This window comes from Otolemur garnettii, unplaced genomic scaffold (genome assembly GCF_000181295.1).
Source record: "Otolemur garnettii isolate 467f Iridium unplaced genomic scaffold, OtoGar3 scaffold00070, whole genome shotgun sequence".
NCBI lineage: Eukaryota > Metazoa > Chordata > Mammalia > Primates > Galagidae > Otolemur > Otolemur garnettii.
Window position 1 is genome coordinate 8,875,409 of NW_003852465.1, and position 19,260 is coordinate 8,894,668.

Consider the following 19,260-nt stretch of genomic DNA (forward strand, 5'->3'; position numbering starts at 1 on the left):
GGCCCCAACCTCGTCCGCAGTTTTGCCTGCGAGCTTCCTCCAGTGCTCTTGCTGGCCTGTTCTGACCCCCACGCGAGCATCGCCTCCATGCTGACCACCATGGTGGTCCTGGGCCTCAGCAACATCATCCTGTTGCTGGGCTCCTACAGCCGCATCATCACGACAGCCTTGAGGGTCAATTCCGCAGCAGGTCGGAGCAAGATCTTTTCCACCTGCTCTTCGCATTTCCTGGTACTTGTCATCTTCTATGGCTCAGGATGTTCCAGGTAAGTCATGCTATTCCTCCTGGATGTAAGTGTTGGGTGTTCCTCACCCTGCCATGGCATTGGTCTGTAGAACAGAGCTCAGCCGAGTAGCAGGAAATCCAAAAGGCCTAGCCTCTAGCACCAGCTCTGCTGGGGACCTGCTGTGTGAATTGTAAAGAATCCATTTTCTTTCTGAGGCCTCAATTGTCTGTTCTGAAAAATGAGCTTAGACAAAGATTTTCCTGCTTTATTAACCTATGATTTGGGAATACTGAAAAAAAAAATCAGAGAACTTTTAGTAGATTTTTATTTAGGTGCTAGCCACAAAAATAAAACCTATCCTTGAAACAGATGCCATCTTTCTTTCCTACTGGAAGATGAGGTCCCCCAAGTTTGTTTATGTTACAGCTATTTATTAGGCACCTGCTGTACACCAGCTGCTTTATGTTGTCAAGCTCAATTTTATTTATTTATTTATTTTTTTTGAGACAGAGTCTCACTTTTTCACAGTGGGTAGAGTGCCATGGCATCATAGTCACCATAACCTCAAACTCTTGGGCTCAAGTGATTCTCTTGCCTTAGCCTCCCAAGTAGTGGAGACTATGGGCACATGCCACAATGCCCAGCTAGCTTTTCTATTTTGAGTAGAGACAGGATCTCACTCAGGCTCAGGCTGGTCTCAAACTCCTGAGCTCAAAGGATCCACCCACCTTGGCCTCCCAGAATGCTAAGATTACAGGCAGGAGCTACCACGCCCAGCCTCAAGTTCAATTTTAATATGTATCACACCACAAGAGAGATGTTAGTAACTCAGTTTCAGGTAAAGAACCTGAGTTTGGGGAGTAACCAGATAATCTTGACAGGCTCAGAATAAACTGGTGATGGAGTCATAAGTTGAACAAAGATTCATGTTCTTTCCTACCATGCTTCTCTCAATCAATCATGAACACCTCTAGCTGATGAGTGTTCCCTCCCTAGGAGACTGAAGAATTCGTGTCTGTGCCAAATGCTTTCCTTGCCTGCTTGTGACTCAGACAGAAGTTATGGGGTGGAAATGGATTATAAGGAAAGGAACTAGTCCAGGTGAGCTTACCTAAGCTGTGGACAAATCTTTTTATCTCCCTCTATCTCAGTTTCCTAATAGCACCATAAGAGGCATAAATACCTACATTGTAGAATTGTTAGCAGGGATAAGTTCAATGATGAAAAACACTCTGTATGCTGTGACTCACACCTGTAATCCCAGCACTTTGGGAAACCAAGGTAGGAGGATCGCTTGACCCCAGGAGTTTGAGACCAGCCTCATAATGAGACCCCATCTCTACAAAAAATAAAAATAAAATAAGAAAAATTAGCCAGGCAAAGTGGCAGGTGCCTATAGTGCCAGTTACTCAGGAAGCTGAGGTAGGAAAATCACTTGAGCCCAGGAGTCCAAGGTTACACTGAGCTATGATTGTGCTCCTGCACTCTAACCTGGGTGACAGGGGGAGACACTGCCTTTAGAAAAAAATGCTATCTTTTATAACAAAATGCATCAAAGCCCACAAAAAAAGTTCTTGGAATAGTCTATACTTATTCCATTGATGATGGTGCCATTGCAAAAAATAATAACAACAATGCTGTTCTGAGAAATACTACAGTGCTACTTAGCAAAATATACCCACATTTTTAATTTTGTTTTAGAATTATCTTATGCTTAACATGTTTTCATCTCCCATTTTACCAGTTTGGGCTTATTTTCCAAACCAAAGAAAGATGCAACTAAAAGCACAAATGTTTATTCCAGTAGGCATTATAAAAATAACATGCTATGATTGTGAGGGTAATTCCAAGAGCCATAAATGTTGGGAGCAATACGGAGTTTGGACTAAGCATGCATAAGATCAGTTATCACAAGCTGAGAACATAGTGTGTTGGTATTGCTGCACATACAGGGGAAAAACAGAAAATTCTCTCATATTACTATCACAACTATTAAGGAGCCATGCTTTGAAGAGTGTGAAGTCCTATGGAAATGCATGAAATCATCTTTATTAGTTCTAACCTGCAGCCCTTGACATGCTACAGAACTTTCTTCTTCTCATGGTAACTCCTATAACTTTCTGTGTAAGGTCACTCATGTTTGGAGGCATTTGAAGGCAAAAATGATTGAGGCTGCCACCAGAGATAGTCAACTCAGCTCTGAAGTCTTTGCAGAGTCTTTGCAGACATGGGATGGACCAGGGCTGCCAACGGTATTGTCCTCAATGTGACAATGTCATCAATTGCCTCTTTGTGCAATTCCCTTCAAGGTACATGACTCCAGCATCCGGCTCAGCCCTGGAGCAAGTGCTGTCTGTGCAGTACAGTGTGGTGACCCCGATGCTAAACCCCCTCATTTACAGTCTGAAGAACCAGGAGGTGAAGACAGCTCTGAAGAGGATGCTGGCCAGGAAGTCTAGGCTTACCTTCTAACCCAGGCTCTCCCGTCTTACCAGAAGAAAAAGATATGGGGTAAAGAAGAGGCAGGAATAGCTACCAGCACTCAGCTATCTCTGCATTCACCCCATTCCAAAACAGAGTGCCCTCCGGTGCCCTGTTTCCTTCCAAGAAACACAGAGAAACCACCACAGAACAGGTGGCTCCCCTCCTCAGGGGGCCCAGGCACTCCACAAGAAGATCTCCAGGTCTTCGTTGGCCATTTCTACAACTGTTACTCTTTTCTCTCATTTCTGGACCTTTTTACCCCTCCTCTTTCTGCTTCTCCTTCTCCCTTTTCCTTTTGTCTGTGCAGGAAAGACCACTGGTAAATATCTTACCGCATTCTGGGAAAGTCCCAGCTTGGCACCGGGAGACCCAACTTCCACTTTGCTCCCATCCTGAAAGACCCCTGGAAAGAGCTACATCTCCATAATAACTTGGAAGAAATAAATAAAATGAATGTGTCTCCTGTCTTCATTTTTAACAAGTTTAACACCTAAAATAGACCCTAGCAAATGGCAAATCCTCAATAACCATTTGTTGACAAATTAAGAAATGGATGAAAGAGTGAACGTGGATCCATCTGAGGACTTTTTTCTCTCTCTTGCACAATTGTAGGAAATGGGAAGAGATGGGTATTCCCTTCAAAAGTATAAAGTTCTCAAGAGCAAAACCTCTGTCTAATAGCTTCTCTGTCTCAGGTGTATAGTAAATCCTGTCATCTAATAGATAAACTTAAGAAAATGAGAGAGAGCCTCCATGTCCATGGCACAGTGGTTATGGCGCCAGCCACATACACCAAAGGTGGCAGGTTCAAACCCAGCACAGGCCAGCTAAAACAACTGTAACAACCAAATAAATAAATAAATAAATAGCTGGGCATTGTGGCCAGTGCCTGTAGTCCCAGCTACTTGGGCAGCTGAGGCAAGAGAATCACTTAAGCCCAAGAGTTTGAGGTTGCTGTGAGCCGTGACACCATGGTACTTTACCGAGGCTGACAAAGGGAGACTCTGTCTTAAAAAAAAAAAAAGAAAAATGAGAGAGAAGGTGGGGTGAGATAAACATATGAAAAGGAATATTGGATTTTATCTAATAAAATCTGCCTTCATAACAAGATAGGTGTCAGAGCAATGTAGCAGGGAAGAGAAATCATGATAGGAGACTCCATGGTGTTGGGCACCATCCTGAGTCCTTCTCACACAAAGCTCAGTGAATGGTCTGCACTCTGACACCTTTGAAGGTGACCATCGTGATTCTCAGTAATGAGGTATGTAGCACTTTTCCTAGGATGAGTTAGCCAATTTAACCTCATAGGCATTTTTAAAAAGACTGCCTCTGCACCAGCTCCCTGGCTTCTATCTATTCTTAATCTTCTGACCCTCAGGCTTAGATCTTCTCTACAGATAAATCTCTTATTGTCAGACTCCTTCAGCAAAGGCTCTTTAAGATCATGGCCTTGGCTCGGCGCCTATAGCTCAACCGGCTAAGGCGCCAGCCACGTACACCTAAGGTGGCGGGTTCGAATCCCCAGCCCGGACCTGCCAAACAACAATGACGGCTGCAACCAAAAAATAGCTGGGTGTTGTGGCGGGTGCCTGTAGTCCCAGCTACTTGGGAGGCGGAGGCAGGAGACTCGCTTGAGCCCAGGAGTTGGAGGTTGCTGTGAGTGTGATGCCACAGCACTCTACCCAGGGGGACAGCTTGAGGCTCTGTCTCAAAAAAAAAAAAAGATCATGGCCTCATAGATGGGTATATATGTACGTACTCATAAGTGAACTTTCCCTATCTATGTAGGACGAGGGCCAGAGGCACGGGCTGTGCAATGCAGTCCTAACTTCAGTTGTGTTTCTGCTCTAGCCACTTGATGGAGCTGATCCCTCATATTTTCTGTAGTGTGTGGCTTTCAGAAGATGTAGCTGAGGCAGGTTGATAGGTAAGAAGTAGATGTGTGAGTTCAGCAGGAAGAATGGCCATTTGACTCCAATGCCCCCTCTCACACACTCATACACAGGCTTTACTTCTGAAACCCTGAAGATTTAGGGGAAGGTTTTTTGGGGGAATAATATGCAACTTCCCCAGGAGATGCATCACATTGTGTTCAAATCCACACTAAAATGATGTGACTGATACCACAGTATTTCCTGGAAGTTTGTTCCCATTGGATGTGGGAAGGGGGGATGGCCTCCCCACCCCTTGTCTGCCCCTACGAGTTCCCTAAGCCTTAATTTTGGGGACTTTGTTTGGAAGCTGATGGTGTCTGAGACAAAGGAAGCATGTGTGTCTAAACTCCCAGAGGGTACTGGGGTGAGAGGAGTGGAATTAGCGGTATTGGACATCTTAGAATGGCAAGGAAGACAGAAAGAGGCTGAAAATTTCATTCACCATTAATTCAGAAATATGAAAAATTAAATTGTGGTTTTGGAAAGCTGGATTATCAAAGCAGGAAATGATCTCAGAAAACCATCAAGACCAAAACCTTCTTTTTTTTTTTTTAATTTTTTGAGACAGAGTCTCACTCTATTGCCCTGGGTAGAGTGCCGTGGCAGCACAATAGCTCATTCCCGAACTCCTTAAACTCCTGGGCTTAAGCAATCCTCTTGCCTCTGTTTTTCTATTTTTAGTAGAGACAGGGTCTCACTCTTGCTCAGGCCAGTCTTGAACTTCTGAGCTCAAGCAATCCTCCTGCCTTGGCCTCCGAGAGTGCTAGGATTACAGGCATGAGCCACCATGGCCAGCCCCCAAACCCTCATTTTAAGATGAGGAAATTGAGGCACAGAGAAGGGAGATGACTTGCCCAGATTCAGACCATCAGTGAGTTAGTAGAAATAGACTTTAGGACCCAAATCTCCTGATTCTTCCTCTTTCACAAATCCCATAATTATTGGAATAAATAATATTCTGCAAACATCCTCCTTAAAAACAAGCAAAGAGAAAGAAGAAATAATAGAGGGGAGGGTTCAAACAAAAGGATTCTAGGTCCTCAGATTCTTAATAATCCCTGAGCTGACTGCAAGGGTTTCTGTTCTATCTCCAGTTTCCAGAGAAACAGAGAGAGTTCCTTGCACAGCTCTTCATGAAGGATAAAGAAACTCCTCAAAGCCTTCAAGTCACCCATTTCAGATTCTTGGGTCCCCATCCATGCTGTTCTTTTCCCACTCCACATCTCTACCTGTCAAAATCCCACCCATTCTTCAAAACCAGCTTCAATGCTCCCTTTCATGATCATTTTTCTAACATTCCCTCCAAATATAAATTATCTTTCCTCTTGTGAATGCCAAGGGCACCTCTGTAACCACTCCTATGATGCTTATAACACTATTCCTTTTTATTATAGCTATTTATTAATGTTTATATTATCTCTCCAATTATTCTCTCTTTTTTTTTTTTTTTTTTAGAGACAGAGTCTCACTTTGTCACCCTCGGTAGAGTGCTGTGGCGTCACACAGCTCACAGCAACTTCCAACTTCTGGGCTTAGGCGATTCTCCTGCCTCAGCCTCCCGAGTAGCTAGAACCACAAGTGTCTGCCACTCCTGGCTATTTTTTGGTTGCAGTTTGGCTGGAGCTAGGTTTGAACCCACCACCCTCGGTATATGGGGCTGGCGCCCTACTCACTGAGCCATAGGCACCGCCCTCTCCTATTAGTCTTTGAGGGGAAAGGCCCCTTTAGCCAAACTTGGATCCCTCTATAGTTCTTTGAATGTACTAGGTGATCGATTACAGTTTATTGAATTATTACCCTAAGTAACCCACATCTTTCTGATGCAAGTTCAGCCTACTTCAGAGATAGCAAGTGGCCACCCATTTACCCTATTTTCTCCCCTTGCCTCCAGGAAGAAAATACAGCCTGTGACTTCAAATAGGCCCTTTATTCAGAACAGCAGTGGAATCTGTTGCTGTAGTGAAAGTGCCATCAGGGGCACTAATGGAAGTTCTAAAATCCAGTGACCAGCTATGCATTCCTGGAGAATAGTTCTCAAGAGTCTAGTGGTGTTGATACAGGGCTCAGGGCTCAGAGACAGTTTCCAGAGGGTAGAAAGGAGCAAAGTGAGGTAGCATTGGGGAAGAGGCATTCCAGGAGCATAGAGAGGGCAGGCATGGCCAGGATAGCAGATGCTCACAACTCCTCACAGCGCCACTGTTCCAGCCTGTCAGTGCAGAGTGGTTTATGGGCCAACCTGATAATGAAGAAGGGCACAAGGTGAGTTGTGTGACTGGATCTTAGCTTGGGTTTCTGTCTAGTTACATCCCCAGGAGGGCTGAGGTGGAAGAGTGTGGATGAGAAATACAGTAAGACTTTCCTAGATAGATAACAAGGGACACTAAGCCACACAGCACCACATAGCAGGGTAGGGTCTATAAAAACATAATGCAAGAAAACTGTAGGGCTAAAAATATGTGCAGGCTGAGCGCAGTGGCTCATGCCTGTAATCTGAGCATGCTGGGAGGCCGAGCCAGGTGGATTGCTTGAGCTCAGGCGTTCGAGAACAGCTTGTGCAATAGTGAGATGTCGTCTCTACTAAAAATAGAAAAACTGAAGCAAGGGAATCACTTGAGCCCAAGAGCTTGAGGTTGCTGTGAGCTATGATGCCACTGCACTCTAGTCAGGGCATTAGAGTGAGACTCTGTCTCAAAAAAAGGAAAGGAAGGAAGGAAGGAAGGAAGGAAAAAGAAAAGATGTGCAATGATACCAAGGGATTACTTTAGGGTATAGGAATAAACAAGTGGAATTAGACATCCCCTCATTAGGAAAGTTGCTACATAGGAATGAAACAAGGGAGGCTTAAAAGTGTAAACTGAGTCTGTTAAATGAGTTTTGTTTTAGAGACTACATTCTAGATTAAATGAGCAGGAGATAGAGCTGAAAGTGATACTGGGTTAATGGGTTAGGAGAAAGAGCTGGGGAAGTAGAAAATAGAATGAGGATTTACCAGTAGTCAATTCCTTTGATGTCCAGGATCTTCTTGGCACACTTAATGTCATCAGTAAGGTCATTATCCAGGAGCTCTGTCAGGAGTTGCAGGGAACGAAATTAGAGAGCTAAGAAGTATTATCCATAAAGGTAAGGAGGTAATGATTTCCCCTATTCCCTGGACCCAGTGGGTCTCGTTCTTCTCTGAACTCAAGGTCTTTCTGTATGAAAAGACCAATACAGTAATGTCTCCCCCGAGTCTTAGTTTGGTCTTAGCTTAGGGACTTGCTTCACTTCCCTGGTACATCTTTGGAGGAATTATAAACTCTGAAAAGCAGAGTACCAAATTTCAAATAGTTTACCCGTGGACTTCAGGAAACCATCTAGGAATTTAGTGATTATGAAAAATCTAAACAGTTTCTTACTCAGAACTGTCAATTCAAGTCCCACAATTTTTTGTGGAGTCCAACCAAGGCATTGAACCCAGACATGTGCTTGACACCAAAAAGATTATCCCAGGGGCAGGCTCCAGAGAAACACAGTTATATAACAGAAGCTACTCACTGTCACAGGAGATGCCGCAGATGTTCCTTGAATGAGGTGTCTGCTTGCTTTTGCACCAAAGCTTATCACTAATCTGGAAGAGTCCATATTCTGTGCTTCCATCATTTTGGACTATGGCTCCTGTGTTAAAAGCACTTGTATGAAATAAAGTACACATCCCTAAGGGAAAAATGAAAAAGAGATGTCACAGAGATGCCCAGGATCAGTATAATTGACGGAAAGAAAAATGCTTTCTAGGGCGGCACCTGTGGCTCACTGGGTAGGGCGCCGGCCCCATGTACCGAGGTTGACGGGTTTGAACCCGGCCCCGGCCAAACAAAAGAAAGAAAGAAAAAAAGAAAAATGCTTTCTATCCAGTCTCCAAAGATGCCAAAGCACAGAGTACCCGGATGAGATGAGGAGTTTCAGAAAAGGTCAGAACATGGGAGAAAGGAAGGATAGGAGAACAAATGGAATAAAAGAGTATACATACAAGCAATGAAGACAAGTGATTAGATACTTATGTGAAAGTGGACGAGAGAAGGGGAAGAAAAGGAGGACAGAGCAGAGAAGCAGAAAAGGAATGGGAAGAAACACGGGAGCAGGGGACTCACATTCAGGCATAGTGATGCCTCTGTAGTCATTCAGGTCTTTCAGCATCGGGTACAGCTGACATTTTGTAAGTTCCTCTGTCTGGATGGCAGGAAACAGAATGGTTACTAAGAGCAGAGGGACAAAGGACATCATTTTGGCTGCCCTGAGAACCTGAAATGAGGGTATCACTCAGTTTCACCTTCTTTTATTCATGCAGAAAGCTTCAGAGGCCTTGGCCCTATAACCAGGAAGAGGATGAGAGGGAGGCTGGAGATGCCAAGACAGAAGCATCGAGCCTGCCAGCTTCCTTCCTTCCGTAATTCACCCTACTTCTCCTTCCCCTCCCCTAATTGTTCTCTACCCAGAAAGAGTTCTAAGTGTGATCCTATTTCCCATTTGGCTTTGTTATCCCTTTGTTTCTTGTAGGGTTGGTTCTAGGAAGCAAGGTGTCACCAGCTACCTTAGGAACAAAGGAGGCCTCAGGGGCAATACAAATGAGTCCATCGGAAAATGTAATAAGGGTCCCTGGCCTACTTCCCTCTGCTCCCCCCAAGAAAGGGAAATACAGAATATGGAAAAGGAGTGTGTGTCATTAACTGCCATGGTCCCAGGATCAGAGCTGGCACTTGTCCAGCCAACCCAGCTGTGGAACAAAGCCCAGAAGAGTCCCTTGACATGGTGGTCCATGGCTGAGGGCTCAGAGACAGGAGTAGACTGTGGGGATATGGACTGTGAATTAGATAGAACATCATTCCTGACTTCCTACTTCAGGGACACAGGTAATGTGAAAAGCATGTATGATGATACCCAGCTGTCGTAGGACCTATTAATTATCAGGTTCCCTACCCCAAACCACCCCTTACTATAAATAACCAGATACTACAGTAGCATTTAGACATTGTGTAAATCTGAGACTAAGAACTTGTAATAGATTTGTTCATTAGTAGAAGAACTTGCAGTCAGCCTCACAGTTGGCCACAGAAAGTTGTGACAAGAGTGACCTACGCCAATGGGAGGATCAGACTTCAAGTACTGTAAGACTGAGCAAGCAGTATCTGGAGCTTATAAAGCAAATTTATTTCTCATTCTAAGCTATAAGGATGATGTCTCCAAACAAGTAGAGTTGAGGACAGTAGTTCTAAGTAATTCTTTCAGTTTGCTGCCATCAAGCATCACGCCATGGTGTCAGTACCCGGGAGCCTCCTTGGTGCCAGGGCTCAGCCTCCTTATTCCCATATCTAAACCTGATTTCTTACATGTCAGGGATTATTTATCCCAATCAAACTATTTATGACTTACAAAGGAAGACCTTCCAAATTGTTATCTCGTTATGCCTTCAGAATCAGGAACAATTCTTTGCAGTTTAATCTGTCTTCTGTAGCATGGATAACCAGTATACCAAGCGGCGCAAGTGAAACCAGTGTGGAAGATCTTGGTGTGCCAAGAGGAACGAGCAGCAAGCCTGATAACAGGGAGATGCATATTCAGAAGCACAGGAAAAATGCTGCCACGACATTTCCCCTTATTCCACCCAGAGGCATTGGAAGGGCACACAGCGGGAACAGGAATTCTATCACACCTAGCAAGTTTTTGTTGAGAATATGGCTGGTAGTGAAACGATGACCTTGTACCGTGTGGGAGAGGGACCAGTAAAAAAATGCTAGTTCTGAGGTCTGTTCTGATAGTGGAGTCTTGCATAATTGCCTGCTTCCCTGGGCTATGGACTAAGTACAATAGAGTAAAATGGCAGGCCAGCATCTTAAGAATCACAGGGGCTTTCTACATTTCCAGCCAAGTCAAGACCTAAGGCAGCAGCCTGTTTGCGTATAATTTGATTGTACCTCTGCCTTCTGCCGTAAGCAATGAAAGTTCAGCACACAGGTCAGCAATCACAACTAAGTGCAGAAAAGAAAATAAATGTGCCTTGGGCAAGAGGAACCATTACTTCCCCAGAAATGGTTGTAAAGTAGGGTTTCCGGGGTCATCGGGATAAAGGAGAATAGAAAGTGTCTAATGGGAACAACTGCAAACATTCAGAGAAGGTGTAGACTCTTGGGAGGACAGCCAGCCATCATTGCAGAACTGAATGAGGAAGTATCCGGGAAGGCATAAACACAGGTAATGGGGGAAAGTACTCTGCATAGAGGCCAAGGTTCTGAATCAAGGTGTTGAAGAGCCTAATAGCATGATTTCTTGGGTTCTTTTTTCAGAAATATGCCAGAAAGCTATGTTCATTCTCTCAGATGCTGTGGTAAAAATCGTTTTCTAAAACAGGGAATCATCTCTTTAGAAGTTTTTTAAAAATCAAAAAATCAGAAGCATCTGTTTCAAAGCACATTTGCCTTCTGAAACTGTAGTTTATGTTTATAGGTGAGTGGTAGTTTATAGACCGAGCCTACAGCCACCACTTGGAGAGAACACCCTGAGGGCTACAAGACTATCGATCACTACTTCTTACAGTTAACATCTTCACCTTATTCTTCCTCCCATAATTCAGGGAAATTATCAGTAGGTAGACAATGAAACTTAGATCTTGGACTTGAAACCCAAAGTTTTTATTAGAGGGTTTATTAAAGCAATTAAGATTTGGAGGAGTGGGGTGGTGCCTGTGGCTCAGTGAGTAGGGCACCGACCCCATATACCGAGGGTGGTGGGTTCAAACCTAGCCCCAGCCAAACTGAAACAAAAAAAAATAGCCAAGTGTTGTGGTGGGCACCTGTAGTCCCAGCTACTCAGGAGGCTGAGGCAAGAGAATTGCCTAAGCCCCGGAGCTAGAGGTTGCTGTGAGCTGTGATGCCACAGCACTCTTCTGAGGGCAACATAGTGAGACTCTGTCCCTAAAAAAAAAAGAAAAAAAAAAAAGATTTGGAGGAGTGATTTCAGTTGGCACTTTCCCTTTTTAGCTGCTTGTACAAAAATCCTTGCCAAGTCACTGAGCACTACAGATTTGCACTCTACCTTACATCAAAGCCTGCTTTCAATTAAATTGGGATTATTTTGAATTGTTGCATTTGCATTTTATATATTTCTATAACTTATGCTTAAATGAACCATTGATTCACACTTACAAATTAGTAATATTATCAACAAAGAAATGCAATTATGCAAATGTAAATAACAACACACAAATGACTTTAAAATATATTAACTAATTAAACCAGTTTGATGAAAATATTTCAAATTGTATATAAAACCAGCACATTGTACCCCATGATTGCATTAACGTACACAGCTATGATTCAATAAAAATATATACATATTAACTAAAATAAATTTTACCTTTTTGGGCTCTGTGCCTGTTGCTCAGTGGTTATGGCGCTGGCCACATACACCAGGGCTGGCGGGTTCGAGCCCAACCAGGGCCTGCTAAACAACAATGACAACTGCAACAAAAAACAGCCAGGCATTATGGCAAGCACCTGTAGTCCCAGCTACTTGGGAGGCTGAGGCAAGAGAATCTCTTGAGCCCAGGAGTCTGAGGTCACTGTGGGCTAAGACACCACAGCCCTCTACCAAGGGCAACATACTGAGACTCTGCTTCAAAAAATATTTTTTTTTACCTTTTTGGTTACCTTTTAACTAAAACAAACTGATACACTTGTAGGTACTAAAAAGATAATAAAATTTCTATATAAATCTTTTGGTTTTTTTGAGACAAATTCTCAAGCTTTCTCCCTGAGTAGAGTGCCATGGCATCATAGCACCCTCCAACTCTTGGGATCAAGCGATCCACTTGCCTCAGTTTTTCCATTTTTAGTAAAGTCTGGAGTCTTGATTTTGCTGACTTTGGGTTGGTCTCTAACTCATGATTTCAAGCAATCCACCTACCTTGGTCACACAGAATGCTAGGATTACAGGCGTGAGCCACTGCACCTGGCCCTTGTAAATCTTAATAGAGTTTTTATTCTTAATTTATAAAATGTGTGTTAAGGGGTTGTTGGTTTTTTGTTGTTGTTTTTTGAGACTGAGTCTCATTGTGCCTCCCTGGGTAGAATGCTGTGGTGTCGTAGCTCAGGGCAACCTCAAACTCCTGAATTCTAGCAATCCTCTTGCCTCAGCCTCCTGAGTAACTGGGACTGCAGGCACCCACCATAATGTCTGGCTAATTTTTCTCTTTTTTTATTTTTATTTTTATTTTTTGTAGTTTTTGGCCAGGGCCGGGTATATGGGGCTGGCACCCTACTCATTTGAGCCACATGCACTGCCCAAGTCTCCCTCTTTCTTCTGGCTGCATACTATTCCATGGTGTACATATACCACAATTTGTTAATCCATTCACGGGTTGATGGGCACTTGGGCTGTCTCCATGTCTTGGCTGTTATGAATTAGGCTGCAATAAACATTCTGGTGCAAATGTCTTTGTTGTAAAATGATTTTTGATACCATACCATCACTAGTAAAATAAGTTAATAATTATTGATAACAGAATAAAGAAAATTGGAGTTATGTGACAGCTGAGGTAATGCACAACCTATGAAACTGGGACAGCCTGCCTGAAGGCCTTAAGGGGAACCAGTGGGAATCCTTACAGATGAATGTAGGAGGAATTGGGATGAAAGTATGTATATTTGTGTATTGCTTTTGTGTGGGGTCTCCTCCTCTCACTCACCAGGGGGACCCTTTTCCACTCTTTGGAAGAATCTATCTATACTCATCACTACTTTCTTTTATTCTTTTTCTTCATTCAAATAAAACTTTGCTTCTTTTTTTTTTTCTTGAGACAGTCTCACTGTGTCAGCCTTGGCAGAATGCCGTTGTGTCACAGCTCATAGCAACCTCCAACTGTTGAGTTCAAGCTATTCTCTTGCCTCAGCCTCCTGAGTAGCTGGGACTACAGGCACCCACCACAATGCCCGGCTATTTTTAGAGACAAGAGTCTCACTCTTGCTCAATCTGGTCTAGAACCTGTGAGCTCAGGTTTGGGATTTTGTGATATGGGCTAATCTTATCAGAGTTAGATGATATCTCAAAGTGGTACTGATTTGCATTTCTCTGATGATTAAGGATGATAAGCATTTTTTCATGTGTTTGTAGGCCATGCGCCTGTCTTCATCAGAGAAGTTTCTGTTCAGGTCTCTTGCCCACATAGAAATGGGGTTATTTATTCTTTTCTTATTGATTAGTTTGAGTTCTCTGTAGAGTCTATTTATCAGACATTTGTCGGAAGCATAACCTGCAAAAATCTTCTCCCATTCTGAAGGTTGTCTGTTTGCTTTACTTACTGTGCTCTTGGCTGTGCTAAAGCTCTTTAGTTTGATCAGATCCCAGTAATGTATTTTTGGTGTTGCTTCAATTGCCTGGGGGGTCTTCCTCAGAAAATATTCTCCCAGGCTGATTTCTTCAAGTGTTTTCCCCGCACTCTCTTCTAGTATTTTTATAGTTTCATGTCTTAAGTTTAAATCTTTTATCCAGTGAAAGTCAATTTTTGTTAATGGCGAAAGATGGGGGTCCAGTTTCAGTCTTCTACAGGTCATCAGCCAGTTCACCCAGCACCATTTGTTAAATAGGGAGTCTTTCTCTGTTTTTGCTCTCCATTTGTCTGATAATTTTTCTCTTTTTAGTACAGACAGGGTCTGGATCTTGCTCAGGCTGGTCTCCAATTTCTGAGTTAAGGTGATCCACCTGCCTCCCAGAGTGATAGGATTACAGGCGTGAGCCACCACAACCAGCCTAAAGTATGTGTTTTTAAATAAACATATCTTTATACCACTTTCTATCACCACCTTTTGTTTTTTAACTTTTTTTTTTTTTTTGAGACAGAACCTCAAGCCGTCACCCTTGGTAGAGTGCCGTAGCATCACAGCTCACAGCAATCTCTAACTCCTGGGCTCAAGCGAGTCTCCTGCCTCAGACTCCCAAGTAGCTGGGATCACAGGCGCCCGCCACAATGCCTGGCTATTTGGTTGCAGCCATCATTGTTGTTTGGGGGGCCCAGGCTGGATTCGAACCTGCCACCTTAGGTATATGTGGCTGGCGACTTAGCCACTCGAGCCACAGGTGCCGAGCCTCTATCACCACCTTTAATAGAATCTTGCATCCTACTTTTGGTTCACATGGCACTTTTTCCTTTCCTTTTTGGATTAGATTCCTCCTTTCTTCCCTGCCTCACCTCATCCTGTTATTCATATGAACAATCTACCATACATCAGTCCACGTTTATATCATTTATTGTATTTATATGAATACATATCATTTTGCTGTTCATTTAAAATTTTTTAATCTGTCTGCAATTCTTTCTGGGTTCTCCCTTCTTTTTAACTTGTTCCTATGAGTCTATTCTAACACAAATAATGTCCTGATTTCATTGTAGTGGCCTTTTGGTATGTTCTGATATCTAGCATGACAAATCTTCCTTGTTATTCTCTTTTTTGGAAAGAAGAATAAACTTTTTATTTTCAAAAACAAGTTAAAATATTATAATAAACTCCTACATACCTTCCTGTAGATTCACCCACTGTCAGTATCTTACCATATCGGCATGCCTCTCATACTTTTATAATGCTAGCCCTTTTCAAAATATGCTTCCCTATTGCAATTTTAATAGACCTTGTCAATTTTTTCATACAAATTTAAATAGACCTTATCATACAAATTTTATACAAACTTTAATAGACCTTATCAATTTCACCAAAAGCCTGTTGAGATTTGAATTGGAATTATTTACAATATACACAATGATTCTTGGAAAGGTAACTTTTTATAACAGTAAATTTTAAATCCCAGGATATATGTATTTTCCTTTGTTCAGATCTTATTTTACACCCTTCAGTAAGATTTTATAGTGCTTGTCATATGATTCAGTGCCTTTTTTATTAAATTTATTTTGAAGGCCAAACACAGTAATTCTCAGTAACTTTTAGGAAGCCAAGGTAGGAAAATGCCTTGAGCTCAGGAATTCAAGACCAGCCTGAGCAACATAAAGAGAACCAACCTATCTCTACAAAACACTTAAAAATCAACCAGGTGTGGTGGCAGGTGCCTCTATTCCGAGCTATTTAGGAAGCTGAGGCAGGAAGATCACTTGAGCCCAGGAGTTGAAAGCTGCAGTGAGATATGATCAGGCCTCTGCACTTCAGCCTGGGTGATGGAGCAAGACCTTGTCTCAAAAAGATAAATAAATAAAATTTATCCCTAAAAATGTGACACTTGTGTTGTTCTTGTGAATGAGAAATTCTTCCCTTTCTATTTCTGAGTACTTATACACAGTACAAAACCCAGGACTTTCTTGCAAATGTATCTTCCACACAGCCACCTTACCAAAATATCTTATATTGTCTTTTTTTTTCACTAGTATTTGGGGATTTCTAGGTATATAATCATTTCATTTCCAAAAGTGAGTAAATAAGCTCTTTCTTTTAGCTATTTGGCTTCTAGCAAAGGGCAACTGCCAGAAAAGATGTCTGCCTCTGCCAGGGCATAAAACCATTAACAACAAGGATAGCAGAAATGTTCTCCTATGAGAATATAAAATTATTGGCATATTCTCACTCGGGTCTGAAGTTCATGTTCATATAATCACAGCAGTCAAGAAAATTCAAGCCGGGAAAGTAAATTAAACTGGGATGTAGAAGACACTGAAGCTTCCTTGGAGATCCTTGAAATTCCCACAGATTAAATTAACCAACTATGAACTCAGAAAAAAAATAACAAATATTCAGTCATGAGGGCAAGTCAGGAGAAACAACTTCCTTTGTTTTTGTTGCCCTTGGTAGAGTGCTGTGGCATCGTAGGTCACAGCTACCTCAAACTTTTGGGCTCAAGAGATCCTCTTGCCTCAGCTTCCCAAGTAGCTGGCACTACAGGTGCCCACCACAAAGCCCAGCTATTTTTAGAGACAGGGTCTCACTCTTGCTCAGCTGGTCTTGAACTTGTGAGCTTAAGCAATCCACCCGCTTCAGCCTTCCAGAGTGCTGGGATTATAGGCCTGACCCACCTCACCCGGCCCTAGCTCTTTCTGTTGAAAAAAGCCACCTTGCCCACAGTTACCACTGCTTCCCAGGAGCAGTTCATGTCCAATGGCTGGTCACTGTGGATAGAGAGACCCAGCCATTTTCCCTCAGTGGAGGCAATTTTTCAGGGCCATTCCAGCTCCAGAGGCTTTTATGGGGTCAACTGAAGCTTTTATTGTGACTACATCATAATTCAGCTTCTTCTGGCCAACTCTGCTTTCTTCAACCCGTCGTCCCGTAAATGTTGAGGCCAAGTACTTTCCCAGTAAATTTCCTGCATATAAATTTCTACCCCAGAACCTTGACCTAAAACAGTCGGTATCAGAAGTGGTCCAAAGCAGCAGGCTTTAAATGGGACTTGGATGGTACACTGTGAGAACGGGATGCCATCCTTCAGGATAGTATACATCAGCGGTCCCCGACCTTTTTGGCATCAGGGTCCAGTTTCATGGAAAACAATTTTCCCAGGGATGGGATGTCAGCATTAGATGTGACAGGAGCCTGGGTTCAGGCGAGATGCCAGTGATGGGGAGCTGCTGCTCACCTCCTGCTGCGTGGCCCAGTTCCAAACTGTACCAGTCTATAGCCTGGGAGGGGGACCTCAGGATACATAACCACTGTGTGGTGCTGTATCTACAGAACCTGGGAACCTGGGAACCAAGAGGTAGATATAAAACTGCCTTGTCACCATCATTCCTAGTGAACCTTTGGAAGTTTGCACTTCCTATCCCTATAACTTGGAGCTCTATGGCTAAGAAATCCTAGATCCCAGGTCTGGGGGACTTAATGGGAATCCTATTAAACTTTAAGCTACAGCTGCCACCAGGTCGCTTCACACTCCTCATGCCAAGAGATCAACAGGCATGAAAGAGTCACCATCCTGGCAGAGATGACTGACCCTAATCATCAGGATGAGGGACAAGGAAGAATACATTTGGCACCTGTGTGACCCATTGTAGAATCTCCTGCTAATTCCTTGCTCAATTTTCATGGTAAATTACAAGCACAGCAATCACAACCTGAGGAGGAGAGATAACCAGGTTTTCCCTGAGTCATAACACCAGGTAAACTGCCTAGACCAACAGAGATACTGAACAAGGATAAGAAAAGTGGAGAATGAGTAGTAGAGGAGGAAGACAAAAAGTATCAGTTGCAGCCTGGAGATGAGCTGCAGCAGTGAGAGCTATGATTTATCCCACTGTCAACCAAAGTAACAGAGAGAGACTCTAAAAGAAAAAGATAATTATTGGGGAACAGGGTATTGCAATGGGAATACACCTGTCATAATAAACTATGTGCATATTCAGGGAGATAAAGGAAGACAGATTTTTCAAGGAAAAATGAGGATTACATAATTGTTTTGAAATGATTATCCTTGGCTACAAGGATCAATAACAAGAGTGATGCCATTCTGGGGCTGGACCAGCAGTTGCCAGACAGATGTCCTCACAGAAGTATTTTTTATGTAAGATTGGATTGGCCTTTGTGCAAGGTTGGAGTTTCTGCGGTCTTATGTGATAGTTTTGTTATCAAAGTATGAGAACTCTTTCTTCAATTTGTCAGGGCTTTCTTTCCTTCCTTCCCTCCCTTCCTTCCTTCCTTCCTTCCTTCCTTCCTTCCTTCCTTCCTTCCTTTCTTTCTATATAAGTGACTCCAGCCAGGCATCACGGCTCATGCCTGTAATCCTAGCACTCTGGGAGCCTGAGGTAGGTAGATCACCTGAGCCCAGGAGTTTGAGACCAACCTGAGCAAGAGCAAGACCCCATCACTACCAAAAATAAAAAAAAAACCTAGCCAGGCCTTAGGACGGGCTCCTGTAGTCCCAGCTACTTCGAGGCTGAGGCAAGAGAATCGCTTGAGCCCAAGAGTTTGAGGTTGCTGTGAGCCACAACATCATGGCACTTAACCCCAGGGTTGATTGAGTGAAACTCTGTCTCAAAATAATAACAATTATATAAGTGAATCCATTTTGACTCTGACAACTTTCATACCACTAAACTTTTTTTAAGTTTCCCCATGAAAAGATGTCACTAAAATCCTGGAGAAGCTGCTTCCAGGACTTATACAAAGCAAGTAGATCCAAACAGCACACAAATGGACAGGAGTGGGTGCTATGATGCACCAACTGGATTACCTACACCCCTTTCAAGCTTAAAGCATTCATTCTACCCCTTCTTCTGGATGGGTTACTTGTTGGTAACACATAGCTTGTCCCTCCCTGAGAATTATTCTCAGGGAAAGAGCCCCTTTGTCCCAGTGAGGAACAACTGTGGGGCCATCTCAGCTCCACAACTTCCTATGAGATTGGCTGAGCACTGTTGTGACTGCACCATAGTTCAACATATCCCTCTGATCAATCTTACTTCCTTCAGCCTTCCATCCCCCCAACACATCGTGTTAATTCCAAAAGTGCTCCCCAGTATACTTCTTTCACACCAATCTCCATTTCAACATCTGTTGTTGTTTGGCTAAGGCGCCAGCCACATACACCTAAGGTGGCGGGTTCGAATCCAGCCCAGACCCGCCAAACAACAATGATGGCTGCAACCAAAAAATGGC

The 19,260-nt window shown here is 43.1% G+C and overlaps 2 protein-coding genes across 2 annotated transcripts in view; one reads left to right on the forward strand and one right to left on the reverse strand.

Annotated features, from left to right (window-relative positions):
* LOC100962795 (olfactory receptor 8S1) overlaps positions 1-2,699 on the forward strand; it is a 46,313-nt gene extending 43,614 nt beyond the window's left edge. Inside the window, exons 2-3 of the mRNA XM_003793642.1 lie at positions 1-266; positions 2,537-2,699. Of these exons, the coding sequence (XP_003793690.1) occupies positions 1-266; positions 2,537-2,699 (429 nt within the window). The remainder of the gene's footprint in view (positions 267-2,536) is intronic.
* A 4,121-nt stretch (positions 2,700-6,820) lies between these two features.
* On the reverse strand, positions 6,821-8,905 carry LALBA (lactalbumin alpha). Its single transcript, XM_003793584.1, has 4 exons — positions 8,773-8,905; positions 8,180-8,338; positions 7,635-7,710; positions 6,821-6,881 (listed from the first exon to the last, which is right to left on the reverse strand). The coding sequence occupies exons 1-4, from the start codon at positions 8,903-8,905 to the stop codon at positions 6,821-6,823; spliced, it is 429 nt and encodes a 142-aa protein (XP_003793632.1).
* Between the last annotated feature and the right edge of the window lie 10,355 nt (positions 8,906-19,260).

Excerpts from the sequence above, each read along its gene's own strand:
- LALBA (XM_003793584.1), bottom strand. The coding sequence starts at position 8,905 with ATGATGTCCTTTGTCCCTCTGCTCTTAGTAACCATTCTGTTTCCTGCC. Across the intron at positions 7,711-8,179 it reads CTGCGGCATCTCCTGTGACA|AGCTCCTGGATAATGACCTT; the intron begins GTGAGTAGCTTC and ends AACTCCTGACAG. Across the intron at positions 6,882-7,634 it reads ATCAAAGGAATTGACTACTG|GTTGGCCCATAAACCACTCT; the intron begins GTAAATCCTCAT and ends CTTCATTATCAG.